This window comes from Peromyscus leucopus, chromosome 9, assembly GCF_004664715.2.
Source record: "Peromyscus leucopus breed LL Stock chromosome 9, UCI_PerLeu_2.1, whole genome shotgun sequence".
In the NCBI taxonomy this organism is placed as follows: domain Eukaryota; kingdom Metazoa; phylum Chordata; class Mammalia; order Rodentia; family Cricetidae; genus Peromyscus; species Peromyscus leucopus.
In genome coordinates this window covers 57,518,968-57,539,919 of record NC_051070.1, presented here as the reverse complement: position 1 = coordinate 57,539,919, position 20,952 = coordinate 57,518,968, and the positions used below count along the sequence as shown (strand labels likewise).

The window sequence follows — 20,952 nt, the reverse complement described above, 5'->3', positions numbered from 1 at the left end:
CACGGCGGACTGCTGCCTGTTGGCTTGCTCCCTGGCTGGCTCACAGGCTCATCCTCAGTTTGCTTTTTATGTAGCTCAGGACCATTGGCCCTGAAACGGCATCACACACAGTGGACTTGACCCTCTTCCATCCATTCAGAAAATCAAGACAGCCTCTCACAGACATGGCCACAGACCGACCTGAGTGAGATAGTTCCCCAGTTGAAGCTTCCTGTCTCAGATGACCTCAGGCTGTGTCAAGTTGAGGAGGCCAACCGTTTACAGGGTATTCATTCATTACAGTGCAAGGGGGTTAGGGTAGCTGGTTTAGGTTTCTGCTTGCAACCCCTGCCCTCCCTGAGGGCCCTGTGCTCTGCGCTTCCCCTCGTCACCCCCCCGCCCCCGACCTGTCCTGAGCAGTGTGGCTTGCTCTGCCTTGGCAGGAGTGGAAGGCGGAGCTGAAGGACTTGACTATGCTCCTGCACAGGGCAGATGGGCCCAGGGGAGAAGAAGTGGATATGTGGGCCAGGGACGACGCAGCAGAAGAAGCTGCCCAGAAGCTACAGATGCTGTATGGCCACGGGGCAGAAAGGAGGCACTATGAGGAGTTGCTTAAGATGAAGCCCAGAGGGAGGATTCCCACCTCCAGAATCATCACTCTTAAGGCAGAGGAGGTAATGTCAGATTTATTGTCCTTTATTACTGGTCTTAAGCATAACAGTTGCATACATCCGAGGGAATTGTCCAAGGTACAGTGATTTTTTTTTTTTATTGGAAATAAACTGGTAACCAAAACAGAATTAGCTGCCATCCAAGCTATCTTTCACAGTCATGAGGTTGCTGCTGAAATGCCGGACACTGCAGCTAGTCTCATGGAAAGAAGTAGACAAATGCTGGCCCCAAACACACTTCCCATTTCAGGAAGTGAAAACATTCCCAGAAACACCCTTGATAAATTTGTGTCTGGATTCCATTGTTCAGAACGGGCCTGAGTGGCTCTTCTTAGCTGTCAGGGAAGAGGCAGCAGCCTGACTTTTTCCCCTGGTTAGATCAACCTCACTCCCTTAGCTCCCCAAACAGATGGACACCCAGGCTGGCACGGATGAAGACTGGGATGCTTATCCACTTTCAGAATTGGAATACATTCTGTTATGCTGAAATTCAGAATGTATATTGAGACAAAATAATCTGTGAAGCCAACTTACAAACATTGTACATTAAAGAACGTTGGTTTCCTAAGAGGGAGGGGAGCAAGGGAAATGGCTCAGCAGGTGAAGGTACTTGCCTGTAATTGGACGTTTCTTTCCCACCCACCTGTTCCCAAATACTTGGCAGCTGCTTCTCAGATAATGGACTTGGAGGCTTAGTATTGCTTATAAATGCTCGGTTGATAGTTCAGGCTTGTTACTAGCTAACTCTTAAATTAACCCCTATTTCTATTTATGCTTTGCCATGTGGCTCATGGCTTGTTACCTCATTTTCTACAAGTCCTGCTTGCCCAGCAGCTGGCTGGTGTCTCCCTCAACTCCCTGTCTCCATCCTTCTTCCTCCCATCATTCTTGCTGTGTCAGGCTGTCTCACCCGATCTCTTCTTGCTATGCTATTGGCCAGTCAGTTTTTTTTTTTTTTTTTTTTTTTTTGGTTTTTCGAGACAGGGTTTCTCTGCGTAGCTTTGCGCCTTTCCTGGAGCTCACTTGGTAGCCCAGACTGGCCTCAAACTCACAGAGATTCACCTGGCTCTGCCTCCCGAGTGCTGGGATTAAAGGCGTGCGCCACCACTGCCCCGCCAGTTTTTTAATTAATAATGAGCATAATCCACAGCACTTGCCAGCAAGCCTGACAACCTGAATTTGAGCCCCGAGACCCACAAAGTGAAAGGAGAGAACTGAGTCCTGCAAGTTGTCCTCTGACTTCCACATGTGCCCTGTGGCTTGCATGTGCGTGAACTTACATGTGTGTGTCATTCTCTCTTTCTGGACCTTTCTGTAGACATTGATCAACAATGACCACCATAGATCCTAGCTTTTCTGTTCTCTGAAGTGTCCCAGTTGAGAACTACTGTCCTGACTGCCAGCATGAATGTGCCATTGTTCCCAGATGTATCTGAGCAGGACAGTAGACTGGAAACCCCCCCCCCCCCCCGCCCCCAGTCCACTCATGGTTGTTGAAATGCTCTAAAAAAGCCTACTTATCAAGTACACACACACACACACACACACACACACACACACACACACACACACCACACACAGAGGGAGGAGAATTTATTTATATATATGTATGTATATCTACTTGGAAGTTTTTAAATTGCCTTTTAAAAGATCAAATTTTTTATCAATTTTTAATTTGGAAAATATGGTCACTATGTCATGATTGATTTTCTATAATTATACATGAGATTCCCAGTAACTAAATTCTTTACACTTGCCTTCTGCCATGTGGAGAAAATATGCTCTAAGCAAAATTTAGAAAATTGCATTAATTTTAGAAGCAAATGGAATCTGGGAGATAAATTTAGTATCCTGTAACTTTTCTGGAGTCCTCTTCCAGCAGAGTTGGGCTACATTATCTGTGAGTTAGGGAGCTTTCTTATTTTCCGAACTGCCTTGAAGTCACTGTGCAGCCAAAGATGGTCTTGAACTTTGGTTATTCTGTCTCCATCTCCTAAGGGCTAGGATTGCAAGTGGGCACCACCATGCTCAGTTTATGCCGTGCTGTGACCAAACTCAGGGCTTTATGCTCGCTAGGTAAGCATTCCAGCAACTGAGCCACATTCCCAGCCCCACCGAGTTCTAAATATTTATCTATCTATCTATCTATCTATCTATCTATCTATTTATTTAATTTGTGTGTGTGTGTGAGAGAGAGAGAGACAGAGAGAGAGAGAGACAGAGAGAGAGACAGACACAGTCAGACAGACAGACAGAGACAGGGAAAGAGAGGGATTCCTTAGAGCTGGAGTTGTAGGCAGCTCTGAGCTGCCCAGTATGGATGCTGGGATCTGAACTCTGGGCTTCATGACTGAGCATCAAGTGCTCTTATCCACTGAGTCACCTCTCCAGCCCCGACTATGCTAAGGAGCTTGAATTTGCTGGTCTCCGGAGTCTTCACAGGTCCTTGAAGAGACTATTCCACGCTTCCTGATGTCTGTTGTCTGAGGGCTTCTCACCATCCCTCAGCATTCCTTCAATGGCTCTGCATCACAGCCAACCCAGGATAAAGAGCCATCGGCATGGTTGGTATGTGCAGCCTGTCCGTCTTCTTCAGGCAGGAGAGCTATCTGTCAAGCTGGACCCTTACATCCGCACTCAGAGGAGAGACTGGGATGGAGAATCCGCTGAAACACAAATCTGGCCCTTGATCAAATACGTGGAAGTGATTCTTCCCAAATCTGCACTGATCCCAGAAGGGGTAGTCCTGGTGGACATTCCAGGCACAGGCGACTTCAACAGCAAGAGGGATGAGATGTGGAAAAAGGTGATTCTGTCTCACGGGGCTTCTCCTTCTTGCCTCTGCTCCCCGGCCCCTTTAGAGAAACAAGTTGGGATTTTGTGCGCTTGCTGACATTAAATTCTTATACTTTTCTGTGTTCTGGTGATGAACAGGGCAGGGGCTGTACGTGGATGGCCACAGAAACTGGGGAAGAAAGGATTGCAGGGGGTGTGTGTAGCTGGGACAAGAGTGTATGATGTGTGAGGAGGACAGCAACAGAGAGGCCTAAAGGGAAGCAGAGGAGAGGGACAAGGCGGCCATGAGCACAAAGGAGGCTGCGCCTCAGTTACTTTTCTGGTGCTGTAATAGAGTGTCCCAACCAAAAGCTACTTAGGGGAGAAAGGCCTTGTTTTGTTGGCTATGGTTCCAGAGGGGATACAGTCCACAATGATGGAGAAAGCATGGTGCCAGGGGCATGGGGCCTATGTGACAGTCAGGAAGCAGATCGACCACATTTCCTCCTCACACAGGAAAGACAGACAGACATATGGATATGTGAGACCAGAGAGAGATAAGAGAGAGACACCAATGAGACCAGAAAGTGGGGCTGAGCTATCGGAAAGGTCCTATAACTTCTCCCAAACAGCGCCACCTGCTGGGAACCAAGTGTTCGAGCACATGAGCCTGTGGGAGGCATTTCCCATCCAAACCATAGCAGAGGCCAAGGCGGCAAGCTTGGCACAGAAGTCAGTCACTGAAGAACCAAGAGTCTGCATCCGTATGGGCAAAGTGGGGAAGGATGATGCTCCCTGGGGACAAAGGGAAGGTCATGGGGTGTGTGGAGGAGGGAAAAGGTAGAAAGGAAGCCTGGAGCTGTCTGCATTGGGCTTGCTGCTGCCGAGTTTGGCTTTCCAAGAAACCAGAAGGAAAAGGAAAACTAGGCCATTGTCTAAAGAAAGAGAAGGCGTGGTGGGAACGCAGGACCCCAGCTAGATGGGGACAGGGATGGATGAGCAGCGTCATCATCGACTGTTAGTAGCGGAGCAACTATTACAAAGAACTCCTCAGCTCTGCCGTGAATGGAGAGCTGGACTCTGCAGCTGAAGCTGCTCGAAAGTTCAGAGAAACAAAGTAACTTGTCCAAGGCCAGCTAGTGACAGGAATTCAGTGATAATCAGGTTTCTTAACTGACCCACGGGACTCTATCCTCCCCCACCCCGTCCTTTTTATCTGCCCTTTAGGACGAGGTAGTCGTGTCCTTGGTTGTGGTCAGTGGCTCGGGACTGGTCATGTGAGCTTTGGTTTCTCCCAGGCCTTAGCCCTGAAACCTTGGCCGGCTAGTTTCAGGCCAAGCAGAGAGACGGCTGAAGAGGGGCTGGCTCTTCCTCCAGGTGGGACTTGGCTGCAGCTAGTTTGGATAGACCGGGCAGCTTATCAAAGCCAGTAGATGTGGCCTGGATCATGCTCTGAGGAGGCTGGCTAGAGGGGCGGGCTGGTTCCCGGAGTGTTCTGTCTGGCCTTGCTCCCCTGCATTCCTGAGGTTTTTTTTTTTTTTTTTTTTTGGACAGCCTCTCACAGGAAGCAACTAAAGGCACCCTCTTCCCAGCAAGAGCAGACTATAAGGACAAGGCTCATTGCCACCAACTCTGCCGTCCCTACAAAGGTGACGGTAAATTTAGATGTCCTTGCTCTTCCACCTAAATGTCCTTGTGGGATGTCGGGCATTGTCACCTAGCCCTCGGATGCTCATTTTCCTCTTTGGGAGGGATGAGGATGGGATTGGCAGCATGCCACCCCACCCCTCCTCTGAGATCTGGTTGGGTTTGTTTTAAATTTGTTTTTTTTTCTGTGTCCACAACTGGAATGACACCAGATCCTGATTGTTAGGAGCTTAGCGTGGGGCCCGACATTTGAGCACAGCAACCTTGTAAGACTGCTGTCATTTCCCCTCTTAGTGCATGTTTGTTGAGCACCTGTAGCTTGCTCAGACACGGAGAAGAAAGGATGGAAGAAGCCCTGTCCTCAAGGGGCTCCCAGCCTATGGCCTACAGCCTACCAAAGAACACACAATATCCACAGTGGACACTGAAGGGTCCCAAGCATCTCCAAGTTGACTCTAGTTTGGGAACCAGGAGGGGAAGGCAGCAAGCATTTTTCTATCGGTGTCTAGATGGGGGTCCATTCCAAAGATGAGGGTCAGGGTCCAGATGTGTGTGGCTCAGGACCTGGTTTCTTCTCTGTAGAGTGCTTTGTCTAACTCACGGCACATATTCTTTAGACCACGATTCATGGAACCAAAGACTTGGGGTCAGAGAGAGGTGGGGAGGCAAAAGCAAATGGTGTCATCAGATCTCCCACTCCCAATGCAATCAGAGCAGTTCCATGTTTAAAATGAAGCACCCTGGACCCTTCAAAGGCATTGGCCATGAGCTAGAGTCTGAGGGGGGGGGAGATGCTGGGGCCGCCTTTTCACACAAGGGATGCCTTAGAGCTGTGGGAACAGTGTACAGGGGCCACAGCAGGCAAGTTAGGAAACTGGTCTACCCACAAATTCTGCCATGCATCAGCTGTGTGGCCTTAGGGAACACTGATTTGAAACTCACTGTTATTAACTCAAGGTCTCTGGACCTTGTAGCATTTGGGACCAGGTAATTCTTTGTTATAGGAAGGTCTCTTGGGCGTTGTAAGGTTTTTAGCCTGTAGATGTCAGCATCCCAAGTTGTAACAATCGAAAATATCTTCAAAGGCCTGGAGGGATGGTTCAGTGGCTAAGTGCACTTACTGCTGTGTTTGCAAAGGACCCGATTCAGTTGTCAGGATCCATGTCATTGGTCTCACAAATGCTTGTAAGTCCAGCTCCAGAGCATCAGGCACTCTCTTCTTGTCTCTGTGGGCACACTCCCCCCACACACATACACACACACTCATGCAAATAAAAATACTATTTAAAAAATATCTTCAGATATTTCCAGGTACCCTGTGGGGTATAGAATCTCTACTAGTTAGTACAGTTTGTATGCTTCAGAATAATGAAAATAATAGTTCTCAAGTCACACAGTCATACTTTTATATGCAATGTACTATATTGAAAAACTAAGAATCAACTTGATTTCTGAGTCAGGTCAGCCTTTCACATATACAGAGATAAGACAGACAGTACAGTGAGAATCATATCACAGGACCATACATAATCGTCACACAAAGATTTAAGAAAGCAGAGTTGTTGCTACTGATGTTATATTCATTGGCCTTTGAAATATGAATTACAGGGCATCTAGCTTCTTGCTGGTTGACCAAAGGTAGTTTTGAAGATCCCTCCTCTAGAGGGTGAGTCAGATGCCACATGTAACTGATGGGTCTGAGCCCAGAGCACTGATTTTTGGAACTCTATCAATCATTCTGTGGGAAGCTGGGAGTTCTGGTGGGTCAAGTGCTTGAGGTTCTGTGGATTCTAAGGTGCAAGGCACAGAGAACCCCTTCCCTCTAGGTAGCAGCACTGCCCTGAAGAGTCTGAGAAAAGCTGTGTGGTCGGGAGTTGAAGTGTGTAAGATGTCTAGGGGAGGTGGTCTGCTCATCTGTGGTAATCCAGTTCAGAGCCTTGAAAGACAAATGGAGGCCAAGCTAAGTGTGTAGCTAGTGCACACATGAGGGTCCACAAGCCACTTCCTTGGCTGGTGCAGAGAGCAGAGTAGGAGTCCTGAGTGAGGGACAGGAGTGGAGAAGGCAGAGTGAAAGATCCATCACTGAAATGCAGTCTCTGTAACTGAGATGCCATCCACGTTCTGACCCTTGCTGTGGGCATGTCCTGCAGACCATTGATAAGTGTTCTGTGATCTGGGTGATCAGCGATGTAGAGCGAGTGTCTGGAGGAAAGGCCCATGAGGACCTTCTGAATGAGAGCATCAAAGCCTGCCAGCGTGGCTTCTGCAGGGACATCGCCCTGGTGGTTACCAAGACCGACAAACTCCACTTACGAGAATATCTCAGGTATTGTGCTGAGCTTGCAAGGCTGTGGGTCATCTAGTCCTGGACTTTCTTTCCTGGGTCCTGGCTATGAAAATGACAATATAACTTCATCTCAGGCTTCACCAAGTAACTGTTGATGAGAGAGAAGTCTATGTGACTTGTTGAGATGTCAAGATGCCTGGGTGGGTTGGCCCAAGAGTCTGAGCTATGTGACACTCTTAGAGCGCTTGTTCTGTGCTCAGCCACTGTTCTCTATGAAACTCTGAGGTGCCACTCATATGCACAATATGGTAAGAGTGCATCCTGTCCCCAGGGACATGGAAATGTAGGTTTCCTGCCACCAGGAGGAACACACCATATCAAGCCTGGTATAACTTTCAAGTGTCAGGTTTTACTTCAGTCTTATGTACTTAAGATTTTTTAACTCAAAACTTGGGAATTTGGCCCAAAGGTTTTAGAATACCAATCTAATGACTAAGAATGAAAGGTGTGTATTAGAGATCATGAGTTCGAGAACTTGGTGGAAATTAATAGGTGTTTTTGTTTCCATGTGACTCTGTCTCCCAGTAACTAGGGAGAGGTGGGACTTGCCTTTGAGAGTGAAAAATAAACCAGCCCAGCAAATACAAACAGACTGTGCCGATCACACAGCCTAAGGTCACAAGATACAATGTCAATGTCATTGGGTCATCGGCGATTCTCTGCAGTCTCTGAAGCTTCTCACCTGTCCCCTCCGCATCTCTCCCAGGCTCACCAAAACTCAAGCCTGACTGTTTCCTCCAGAACTTCTTTTTCTCTAACGGTCTAGGTCAGAATTCTAGCTTCATTCCTCATCCCTACCCTTTGTCCTGCCCTGCTCTCTGCCATAGCTGAAGCTTACCTTCTCCAGTGCCAACACTGGAACGGGGCATCATTCAATCCACCAGGCACTGAGGACTGCCCCATTTCGGAGACCACTGTCTAAAGGAGGGTTAAGCTGGAGAGGGACAAGTGCCATGGGACTCGGACTGAGAGGGCCACCCTCTGCCTGCACCAGGGAATGAGTTTACAGGCATTGCTTACCATTGAGAGACAAAGGCCCTCTTTCCAAGATACTGGAAGAGGATCAGGAGGGGAAGTGGAGGGGGGGGTGAGTCAAAAAGAGCTTATACAAAGGGCAGGGGCATGTCTGTCTGTCTGTCTGTCTGTGCTGCTTTCAGGCAAAGCTGGAAATTTGTGAGGACACAAAAAAAGTAAGTTTAGTCATTGTGACATTTTTTTTTCTTATTTCATTTCAGGGAAAGAAAGATGGGAAATGTAAGTATGGACCAGTCATTTAAAAACAGACTTATTTTTGTTATTAATTATGTATACGTGTGCGTGCGCATGTGCTGTGTAAGTGCAGATGCCTGTGGAGGCTGGAAGAGGGCGTCAGATCCCTGGAGCTGAATTACAGGCGGTTGTGGTCCACAGCAGTAGACGCTGGGAACCACACTCAGGTCATCTAAAAGAGCAATGGGTGCTCTCCACCACTGAGCCATCTCTTCAGCATCTGGACCAGTAATTTTGTTGTTATTGTTTGGGTTTTTATTGAGACAGGGTTTCTCTGTATAACAGTCCTGGCTGTCCTGGGACTCACAGAGATCCTCCTACCTCTGCCTCCCAAGTGCTGGGATTACAGGTTTGTGCCACCCCCCAGAGGACCAGTAATTTTTAAATAATGCCTTTTGTGATCGGTAGGACATTATCCTAGCATGTGAGTGCTTGAGCTTCTGGGCCAAATGAAGGCAGCTAAACTAACATGCACTGACCACCTCACCACCGCTGATAACCCTAGCCTCTGGCTGCTGTATTTTCTTTCCTAATCCAGCAAGCTATTCAGAGTCAAAGAGAGGCTGTTTTGCAGAGAAATGAAATAATCAAACTACAAAGGAATAGAATTCTCAAGGAGAAGTTGAAGGTGAGTTTGCGGTTTTGCTCTGTGTTTTTCTGCTTCTCCGTCCCCCAGATACCGAGAAACAGATGTGCACTTGGTCTCCAGCTGGACCAGTCATTGGTTTTCAATCCCACCATTTCTGCACCAACTTTACCCCAGCATATCTTGTAGGCAGGACAAATTGTAGGTCAAAAGGCTTGTGGCTGGGTTGGCGTCCCAGTTCCTTCATTGGAAAGTCTACTGGTTTTAGGAGATGGCCTGTTCAGGCTCTGTATCCCCTATTGCTTGAAGTGTTAGCTAGGGTCACCCTCTTAGATGCCTGGGAGTTTCCATTACTCTGGGTTTCTAGCTCATCCCAGAGATGCCTCCAGATTCCAGTTGTCTTTCTTAGTACTCTCTCCCTCTATTCTCCACACATCTGATCCCTCCTGTTCCCATCCCTCTTAAAGCCCCTCCCCCCACCCACTGGCAATGTTCATTCTATTTCCCATTCACAGTGGGATTCATGAATTCCCCTCCCCTTCAGCCCTCCTTGTTACTTAGCTTCTCTGAGTCTTTGGATTGTAGCATGGTTCTCTTTTACTTTATGGCTAATATCCATTTATGAGTGAGTACCATGTTTGTCTTTCTGGGTCTGGGTTACCTCACTTAGGATGATCTTTTCTAGTTCCATCCATTTGCCTGCAAATTTCCTGATGTCATTGTTTTTAACAGCTAAGTAATGCTCCATTACGTATATGTACCACGTTTTCTTTATCCATTCTTCAGTTGATGGACATCTAGGTTGTTTGCAGTTTTTAGCTATTATGAATAAAGATACTAGGAACATAGTTGAGCAAGTGTCCTTGTGGTATGATGGAGTGTCCTTTGGATCTATGCCCAGGAGTGATATAGCTGGGTCTTGAGCTAAATTGTTTCCTAATTTTCTGAGAAACCACCATATTGATTTCCACAGTGACTGTACAAGTTTGCACTCTCACCAGCAATGGAGGAGTGTTCCCCTTGCTCCACATCCTGTCCAGGATCTTAGCCATTTTTTGATCTTAGCCATTCTGACAGTTGTAAGATGGAATCTCAGAGTTGTTTTGATTTGAATATCCCTGATGCCTAAGGATGTTGAACATTTCTTCAAGTACTTCTTGTTCATTTGAGAGTTCTCTGTCAAGAAGTCTGTTTAGATCTGTACCCCATTTTTAATTGGATTGCTTGGTATTTTGATGTCTGGTTTCTTGAGTTCTTTATATATTTTGGAGATCAGCTGTCTGTCAGACATAGGATTGATGAAGATCTTTTCTTATTTTGTAGGCTGCCACTTTGTTCTATTGATAGTATCCTTTGCCTTACAGAAGCTTTTCAGTTTCATGAGGTCCCATTTTTAATTGCTGATCTTAGTGCCTTTGTGATTGGTTTTCCATTTAGGATGTTGTCTCCTATGTCAATGTGGTCAAGGCTATTCCTCACTTTCTCTTCTATCAGGTTCAGTATATCTGGTTTTATGTTGGGTTCTTTGATTTACTTGGACTTGAATTTCATACAGGGTGATAGACACAGATCTATTTACATTCCTCTACATCTCAACATCTAATTAGACCAGCACCATTTGTTGAAGATGCTTTCTTTTTTCCATTGTATAGTTTTGGCTTCTTTGTCAAAAATCAAGTGTCCATAGGTGTGTGGATTTACTTCTGGGTCTTCAATTCTATTTCATTGATCAATGTGTCTGTTTTTATGCCAATACGATGTGTTTCTTATTAGTATAGCTCTGTAGTTCAGCTTGAAATCAGGGATGGTGATACCTCCAAAAGTTCTTTTATTCTACAGGATTGTTTTAGCTATCCTGTTGATTTTTTTTCATATGAAGTTGAATATTGTTCTTTCAAGGTCTATAAAGAATTATTATGGAGTTTTGATGGGGATTGCATTGAATTTGTAGATTGCTTTTGGTAAGACGACCATTTTTACTATGCTAATTCTATTGATCCATGAGCATGGGAGATCTTTCCATCTTCTGATATCTTTTCTGATTTCTTTCTTCAAAGACTTGAAGTTCTTGCCATACAGGTCTTTCACTTGCTTGGTTAGAGTTATACCAAGATCTTATATGTTATTTGTGGCTATTATGAAGAGTGTTATTTCCCTGATTTCTTTCATGGATTGTTTATTGTTTGTATATAGGAGGGATACTGTTTTTTTTTTTTAAAGTTAATTTTGTATCTAGCCACTCTGATGGAGGTATTTATCAGCTGTAGGAGTTCCCTGGTAGAACTTTTGGGGTCACTTATGTATGCTACTGTATCATCTGCAATTAGTGATACTTTGATGTCTTCCTTTCCAATTTGTATCCCCTTGGTCTCCTTTAGTTGTCTTACTGCTCTAGCTAGAACTTCAAGTACTATATTGAATAGAGATGGAGAGAGGAGACAGCCTTGTTTTGCTCCTGATTTTAGTGGAATCCCTTTAAGTTTTTCTCCATTTAATTTGATGTTGGCTATCGGCTTGCTGTATATTGCTTTTATTATGTTTAGGTATGTTCCCTGTATTCCTGATCTCTCCAACACCTTTATCATGAAGGGGTGCTGGATTTGTCAAAGGCTTTTTCAGCATCCAATGAGATGAACATATGGTTTTTTTTCTTTCAGTTTGTTTACATGGTGAATTATCACATTGGTAGATTTTCATATGTTGAACCATTCCTGCATCTCTGGGATGAAATGCACTTGATCATGGTGAATGATCTTTTTGATGTATTCTTGCATTTGGTTTGCGAGTATTTTATTACATACATATTCTTTTTTTTTTACATAAATATTCTTACATTTATGTTCATGAGGGAAATTAGTCTGTTGTTCTCTTTCTTTGTGGAATCTTTGTGTGGTTTGGATATCAGGGTGACTGTGGCCTCATAAAATGAATTTGGCAACATTCCTTCTGTTTCTATTTTGTGGAGTAATTTTAAGAGTATTGGTATTAGCTTTTCTTTGAAGATCTGGTAGAATTTTGCTCTAAAACCATCTGGCCCTGGGCTTTTCCATTGTTGTTGTTGTTGTTGGGAGACTTAATGACTGCTTCTATTTCCTTGGGGGTTATGGGTCTATTTAAACTGTTTATCTGATCTTGATTTAACTTTGGTACATGGTATCTATTGAGAAAATCATCCATTTCTTTTAGATTTTCCAAGTTTGTGGAGTACAAGTTTCTGAAGTATAACCTAATGATCCTCTGGATTTCCTCAGTGTATGTTGTTATGTCCTCCGTTGTTTCTGATTTTGTTAATTTGGAAATTCTCTCTCTGCCTTTTAGTTAGTTTGGATATAGTGGTTTATCTATCTTGTTGATTTTCTCAAAGAACCAATTCTTTGTCTCATTGATTCTTTGTATTGTTCTCATTTCTATTTTATTGATTCAGCCCTGAGTTTGATTATTTCCTGCCATCTACTCCTCTTGGGTGTATCTGCTTCTTTTTGTTCTAGAGCTTTCAGGTGTGCTGTTAAATCACTGGTATGAGAGTTTTTTAATTTCCTTCTTTCTCCCTCTCTCTCTCTCTCTTTCTTTCTTTCTTCCTTTTTTTTTTTTTTTTTTTTTTTAAAAAAAAGATTTATTTATTATGTATACAGCATGTATGCCTCCTGGCCAGAAGAGGGCACCAGATCTCATTACAGATGGTTGTGAGCCACCATGTGGCTACTGGGAATTGAACTCAAGACCTCTAGAAGAACAGTCAGTGCTCTTAACCTCTGAGCCATCTCTCCAGCCCCCAAGAGTTCTCTAATTTTTTTATGCAGGCACTTGGTGCTGTGAATTTTCCTCTTAACACTGCTCTTAATTAGAGTAGTACCAGCAAAATACTTATAAATCAACTTTAAGAACACACCAAAAAAGCCATCCCAGAGACGCAGGCATGGTTCACATTTGTAAATCAGTATTTTAAGTCACCACCTCAGAGACTCCAGAACAGAAACCACATGATCCCACTAGATGCAGAAAAGGTCTTTAAAATCCAGCATCTCCTAATGATAAAATCCCAGAGAATCTAGGGATATAGGTATAGATCTCAACATTAAAAATAAATTACTTCATATTGAAATGAGGATGATTATTCAGTAAGAAACTTTCGTGGATCTGGGATCTAGGAGGAGTTAGGAGTCGTGGGTAAATGTGATCAAAACATATTGTATGGCCGGGCCTGGTGGTGCAGGCCTTTGATCCCAGCACTCAGGAGGCAGAGGCAGATAGATGCAGATCTCTTTGAGTTCCAGGCCAGCCTGATCTACAAAGGGAGTTCCAGGACAGCCGGGGCTATTACTTTAGAGAAACCCTGTCTTGAAAACCAACCAAACAAACCCAACACACTGTATGAAATTGTCAAAGACTTTATGAAAAATTGTGTTAAAAGGAAACTTTAACTTTTAAAGGACATGAAGAAAGTTTTGTTTTTATAGGATATTTCTTTGCCTGGTCTTGTGCTGGGAAATGTTTAAAACACCAGCTGTTTAGAACAAAATGAAACAAAACAGTAATGCCTCACCCTCCTGATTTTTGCACTGTGTGCTGTAAACACCCCCAACATTGCCAGGGTACCCGCCAGTGCCACTCAGACAGAGGTGGGAAGCCACACGACAAACCAGAGCTCAGAAGCGGGAAGACGTTGGTTTCGGCTTACCTCCGCCAACAATGCATATTTTGGGGCTTTTAGTGTTTGGTTCTGGGACTTAGCCCAGGGCCTCACACGTGCTAAGCACACACTGCACTGCTGAGCCCCACCCCCAGTCCCATATTACTTGGGAACATTTATTTTCCTAAGCAGGATCCTCCTCTGCATGCTTACATTTGAGTCCTTTTTCTCTGTGCATTTGCTGCTATCATTGGAATTTTAACTTCGTAGTTAAGAGAATATTGTTCACACGTCCATTTCCTTGTGACCCTGCTAGGATTGGACAGCTGGCAAAACTTACCATAGGAATTATATTGGCAGGGAGGTGACTCACTTGGTAAAGCCCTTCCTGTGTAAGCAGCAGGACCTGGCTTTGGACCCCCAGCACCCTCATAAAAAGCTGAGTGTGGTGGTGAGTGCTTGAAATCCTGGTGCCAGAAGGAGCCCTGAGGCATGCTGGCAGCCATTGTCTCTGAATCTGTGAGCTTCCTGTTCAGTGAGAGACTGGGACTCAAGCAACAAATAGTGATAGTAATTGGTAGTAATAGTTATCGCAATCATAACTGTAATAGTAATAACAACGTGGAAAGCAATTAAGGAAAATACTTAACATTGACCCCTGATCTCAACATGTAGGAGCACACAGTTACACACACAGTTACACACACACACACACACACACACACACACACACACACACACACACACACATTCACTCATGTCTGTTCCCCAAGCACTCTTGCAGAACTGAAAGTCAATAAGCTGAGGTTGCCAGGGGCTCCTCTGGGGCCTCTGTGGTGCTTCTTTCTCCACACTTGACCTCTTCTGCTCTCTACACGTCTCCCTTACTGCAGAGAAAACTGCCAGCTGACTCCAAGGTTCTGGAAGCCTCAGATCTGGTGTACACAGTCAGCGCTCATGAATACTGGCAACAGGCCTTCCTTACTGAGGAAGAAAGTGGTAATTTCTATTTTTTTTTTTTAACCTCAACCACTAACATTCGAAAGAATAAGCTTGGCATGCTAAACACCCTTCTCTAGAATTTTCCATGCCACAGGAAAGTTTTATTCCCTGCGTACCACAGTTTCTATACCTACTAGCATGTATTATGTGCTATGTGAATGTATTAGCATTCATTATATGCTGTGTGTGTGTGTGTGTGTATAATAATTTTTTCCCTCCTTGCATTGCTGTGTGTCTGAGACCAGAATTCTCTCTTCTAAATTTTACCAGACTTAGTAAGAGTCAAGGCACTGGGTTGTCATTTCCCTAGTGTATAGCTTGTGATTCTTTAATAACCCAGCTGTGGGCATCAGACATAGTTCATGAATATGTATTGCATGTTTGTCTGTGAGGCGGGGAAAACAGAAGGCATGGCTCCTTTCTTTGCCTCATTTTGAGTCTAAATAAGGAGCCAATAATCATCCATGTGCAAAGATTAAAGGGAAAACCAGACTTAGATGGTATTGGCCATGAGCACAAAGGAAGGCTAGAGAATCCTGAGGCCCATGGGTACCCAAGCGCTCATGGTGGTTAAACAAGGGTTCAAGTTGGGTCTCAGTCTGAGCCTTTGGGGTGGTGTCCACACAGGTCTTAACAGATGTGTAAATAGGTGACTGAATGGTGGTTAAGGCGCAGAAGTGTGACATGTTCCCTAAGCCAGGGGAACTCCTTCATGAACTACCTCTATGGATTCTATTGTTATAAATGCCTGGTCTTTTCAATATTATTTATGCTGCTTGTGAATTCCAGAGATCCCCAAGTTAAGAGAATACGTCAGGAAAAGGCTCCTGGACAAGAAGAGGAGGCTGGTGACCAAGTACGTCACTGAAGCCTTTGGGCTGTTGCTCCTCACAGACACTTTTAACTCGGAGGAAAGCCTGCTGGTAAGGAAGACCCCCGAGCTGTCTTACACCCTGCCTGAGCAGATCTAAGTCAGGAAGACCCCTCGGCTGTCTTGTTCTCCACCTTGGGAACGTGTCGTAGTTAGCTCAGTTGTCAACCTGACACACCTGGGGAGAGGAAACCTCGGCGTCGAACTGCCTCCATCAGACTGGCCTGTTGGCACGTCTGGGGGAACATTTTCTTGATGTAGGGGGTCCCAGCTTACTATAGGCATTGCCACCCCTAGATGTCTAGGTGGGCCTGGGCTGCATGAGGAACATAGCTGAGCGAGCCAGATGGAGCAAGTCAGTGCCCAGCATTCCTCCAAGATCTCTGCTGTAGTTCCTGCCTTGGCTCCCCTCCATTGCCGTGGGCGGTAACCTTTACATAAATAAACCCTTGCCTCCCCTCGCTGGTCATAGTGCTTCTCACAGCAGAAGATGGTGACCTGGAATGGCAGGGCCTCCCCTTCGCCACACCAGGAAATGAACTTAGGATACTCTCTTCTTTTCCTGTCAAAGGAAGATGTAGAGCCTTTAGAGTCTAAGAGGAGAAAATGAGGACGAAAGGATAAAATAATCATACCATTGGGGTATGAGAGAATGGAAGACTACTTTACCCAGACAGGTGTATTGAAAGGAACATGTCACAATCCTTAGAGACTTGGCATTTCTCCTGAGATTTAAACAAGACGGGATGTATTTAAATGATGGCTGGGTGACTTGGCTTGTAGACAGTCTGTCCTTTATTGACTTAGAGACGATATTTGCAGTCTAACCGACGGCTCATCTCTCTGTGGATTCCCTTTGTGTCCTGGTTACGCTGGGAGGCCCATGCCCCCAATGCCAGGAAAGCAGGAGGGCTTCCGGAGGTTGGAGAGATCGTGAGGATGCAAAGGCAGATAGGAACTCTTGATTCACATCAGATGAAGGCTGCTAGGCGGGCACCCGGGCACACCCAGGCACACTGGTCACGTAAAGGCCAGCACAGGCCCATGTGTAGACTGGCTCACAGATCACAGCTGAGCGACAAACACAGACTGACAAAGGCAGAGGCTTGGGGCTCTGACCTCAAGGTCAGAGTCATGCTGAGACACAGAAAAGAAGAGCTCTGTCCCCAAATAGTTATAGAACAGATTATATACCTTTTGGCATCCTCAGATATTCAGGCGTCGGCCATTTTCATGCCGACTCTTAGTCCCCGGATGTCCACGCTTTAGCTGACTCATACAGGATAGCCATATCAGTGTCGTGTGATATAAACCTTAACTGGCCCTTAGGGGCTTCTTTCCCCAACTTGCTTTCAGAATCCCAGTCTGTATTAATTACCTTCCTTGTCGCTGTTACAGAATACATAGCAGGAAAAACAACAACAACAACAACAACAAAACCCTAAAAAACAAAACTGAAGGTGGGAAGATCTATTCTGGCTGGCAGTTCAAGGGCCACCATCTGCCATGGTGGGGGGCCACCTGCAGCTCAGCTTGTTCAAATTTTGGCGGCCAAACAGGCGACAGGGACCTCTGAGTAGTAGGGAGGCTGCCCTATGACCCTTAAGGTCCACCTCTGCAGACCTAGGGCCCTGTGTGTTTCCGCTAGGCCCCATGTCCAAAGGGTTCCGCGGCCTTCCTAAACAAACACACGAGCCTGGCGGGGACATGCCTCATTGGAATGTAACAGGAAGTACAGTGATACCGTGAAAGACAGGAGACTAGAGAGGGTGTTCAGCAAAAGTTCAGACATTTATCTTCACAGTCTGGGAGTGCAGACCTTTGGAACGTCCAGTTAAAAATTATGTGTTTTGTTACAGAAATGGACAGGTTTCTCTTTCATAGATGACCCCCCCGACTTGGAGACCTAGGGAGCAAAATCAGCCCCTCCACTCAATCACTAACTGTGTTGTTTCTTCCTAAGAGACTGAGTGTTCAGACATCAACCAGACTGTATGTGAAAACAGAACCCAGACTCACACCCTACTGTAAGGTGGCCAGCAAACCGGCCCCCTACCCTCTGTACCAGTCAGGAAGCCAACCATCTGTCTCCAGGTCTGAAGACTCACCAGAGATCAGATGGCTATCTCTAGTCACAAGCCAGGAAGTTGGACAACTTCTGAGACCAACATCTCCAACTGGCCAGGGCATGATGATTAGTTTCCCTAACCTTTAACCAGGCAAAAAAAGCCAATGATGAATCCTTAACTAACCACATGGGGTCTTCTCCCCCAAACTGAATCGATAGGAGTTTTGAGCACACAGCCTTTTCTTGTCTCAACGACCTGTTGTCTGTTTGCACTCTTGGGTTTGCCCATCAGATCAACTAGTCTGGGAAAGGGAGGGGCTAAGTAGGCTCTTGGAAGAGGTCCTGGGGCTGGTCCTGGCCTGGGGAAAGGAAGGCTGGGTGAGCCTGACAGGTGGCAAGAATAGGCAGAGACAGGGGACCTGACCTCAGTGTGAAAATAAGCAGAACTGCAAGAAGTTGGCCCAAGGCCTGCTTTGAGAGACTGTAAAAGGGGGGGGGGGATCGAACACAGCTGTTTGTTTATCTCACTTCTTAGGCTTTGCATGAGACAAAACAAAACAAAACTCCTGGCATCTGAGCGTTTTTTTTTTGTTTTTTTGTTTTTTTATTTTGTTTTTTCTTTTCTTTTCTTTCCCTTTTCTGATTTGACTATTGTCCTCTGAAATGGCTGGGGTTGGGTTTGACCTTCCAATTCCCTGAAAAAATTCTGCGGGGTGAAATCTTGCTTTTTACCCAACACAAGATTGCTTTTGGAAGTGCCGATGGAAAATAAATCCAACGCGGTGCCGTGTGTGGGCGGCTTGTTTTACACACACAAGGACAGGGTATTTTGGGACCAAACCCTGAAGTGCCTGTCCCTGTTTGCTGTTCTTTGCTTACTCAGAGGTGCAGCCTCTGGGGTCTCATCCTTGCCTCCAAACCTAAGCCACACAAGACACAGGGGGCAGAGGCTGATGAGAATGTCACTGAGGGAGGTCTCAGGGAACTGCAGCAGCTTTCCTGAAAATTCCTTGGCCTCCAATATTGGTCTTAATTCTTTGATGGAAAGTTGGAAGACAAGAGTTCTGTCAGTGCCCGTGGATTCCTGAAAAAGAAAGAATTCAACCCTACAATGCGTGTGTGCTTCATCACTGTTTGCAAGACTGTGTTTTTAACCAAAAGTTTAGATTTGGGGGTGGTTAGTGATTTTAAGTGAAGTAATTATTTGTAGGATCAACAAGAAGCTGGTCATGACATTTTGATGTCAAATGAGCCCTGGACTTGTTCATACAAAGTCCCGGCTTCCCCTCTTCTGGTTCTTTATATCTAGTACTTTGCAACAGGGAATTGTTCCGAGAAGTGAGTCATTACCAACCTTATCATCATGTCGGCCTCACAGTGGGTCTTTTCATACAGATGGATAGCCTCCCACACACCTAGGCCCTGTCTTATCACCCTGTCGGAAGGGTACTATCACTATGTAGTTCATTGCTGCAGACCACATTGTCATACAATGCATGCCTGAGTGTGTTGTTTTCTTCAGTCAGCAGCCTTCTTCTGTGAAAACTGGATCCTGCCTTTACTTCTATGATCTTAGAGCTTTGCTCTTCACAGTTTGGCTGAAGGTCCAGATCCATTGCTTTTTTATTTTTATTTTTTTTATTTTTACTCTTGGCTCTTTTGGGGCCTGCTACCCAGTTCCCAAATAAATCACAGTCGTATTATGACATACGAATGCCTGGCCTTAGCTTGGCTTGTTTCTTGCCAGCTTTTCTTAAATTATCCCATCTACCTTTTGCCTCTGGACTTTTACCCTTTTCTCTTTCTGTATATCTTTCTTTACTTCTTACTCTGTGACTGGCTGTGTAGCTGGGTGGCTGGCCCCTGGTGTCTTCTCTCTTCTTTTCTTGTTCCTAGATCTCCTTCTTCCTCTTATTTATTCTCTCTGCCTACCAGCCCTGCCTATCCTTTCTCCTGCCTTGCTATTGGCCGTTCAGCTCTTTATTAGACTAATCAGGTGTTTTGGACAGTCAAAGTAACACAGCTTCACAGAGTTAAACAAATGCAACGTAAAAGAATGCAACACATCTTTGCATCATTAAACAAATGTTCTACAGCATAAACAAATGTAACACATCTTCAACTAATATTCCACAACACAGTTCACTTAGAGGCTGACTAGGAACATGGAATCTTTGGCCTTCAGACTTTAAAATTGAAGGCACATTGAAGTCTGAGAAACACTACCTCAAAAACTGCTTTGTGTAAAGCCAAAGACCATTAAATGCTTGTCAATTCAGATGTTGTTAAGAAAACTCTTTACATTTTATATTAGTATTTATTAGTCATACATGCTAATGAGTCTCATTATGACATTTCATACATGCATATAATGCATTTTGATTATATTAACCTCCAATATTCTACTCCTGCTGGTGCACAAATTTTGTTTTCATAATCATTGAATTGTCATTTGGTAAAAAGAAGAAAGATTCCTGCAATATGAAGAGAAACCAGAGTACAGACAGATATTCAGACAGTTACTCCCCTAAATAGCCTGCTGGATTTTACACCCCAAATAAGTTGCAACGTGAATTTTTGTTCTGTTTTCCATACTAAGAAACCCAAGGTTTTCTGTGCACCGAGGATGCTTTCTGGGGATAATAAGGATAAATCTACTCTGGGTGAACTGCAAGTTAAAGCTTGTGCTGGTGATGGGTTTCCATGGGAACAGAGCTTAGGAACTCTGATGCTCCTTGTGACCTTGTCCCTAGACTGAACACCTGAACATGGGTGGCCTGCGGCGGTTTGTGGAAGAGAAGATGGAGCTGCTGGAGAAGGCTATTGAGCAGTGCTTTGCTCGCATGGAGCAGCCCCTGCAGGCAGGGGTCCAGGTGGCCAGAGCTTCCTACCGCCGTATCCTCAGGACATGCCTGGTGGTGAGTGGCCTTTTCCAGGGAACACCTGTGCTCCTCAGCAAGGTCACCTTGATCTCCAAATGCCTCTTACACTATCACCTCGCTTTCTAGAAAGAGCTAGAAGAAAGCAGGACATGGTTTGCTCACACCCATAATCTCAAAAACTCCAAAGCAAGCAAACAAGCAAGCAAACAGACAACAGTAGAGATA

The 20,952-nt window shown here is 45.1% G+C and overlaps 1 protein-coding gene across 1 annotated transcript in view; it reads left to right on the top strand.

The window, feature by feature from the left end:
• Window positions 1–20,952, top strand: part of Nuggc (nuclear GTPase, germinal center associated) — a 41,236-nt gene that overhangs the window by 8,643 nt on the left and 11,641 nt on the right. The window contains exons 5-12 of the mRNA XM_028890029.2: window positions 423–653; window positions 3,247–3,456; window positions 7,223–7,398; window positions 8,655–8,673; window positions 9,227–9,316; window positions 14,798–14,903; window positions 15,696–15,829; window positions 20,599–20,763. Coding sequence (XP_028745862.1) covers window positions 423–653; window positions 3,247–3,456; window positions 7,223–7,398; window positions 8,655–8,673; window positions 9,227–9,316; window positions 14,798–14,903; window positions 15,696–15,829; window positions 20,599–20,763 — 1,131 coding nt within the window. The remainder of the gene's footprint in view (window positions 1–422; window positions 654–3,246; window positions 3,457–7,222; window positions 7,399–8,654; window positions 8,674–9,226; window positions 9,317–14,797; window positions 14,904–15,695; window positions 15,830–20,598; window positions 20,764–20,952) is intronic.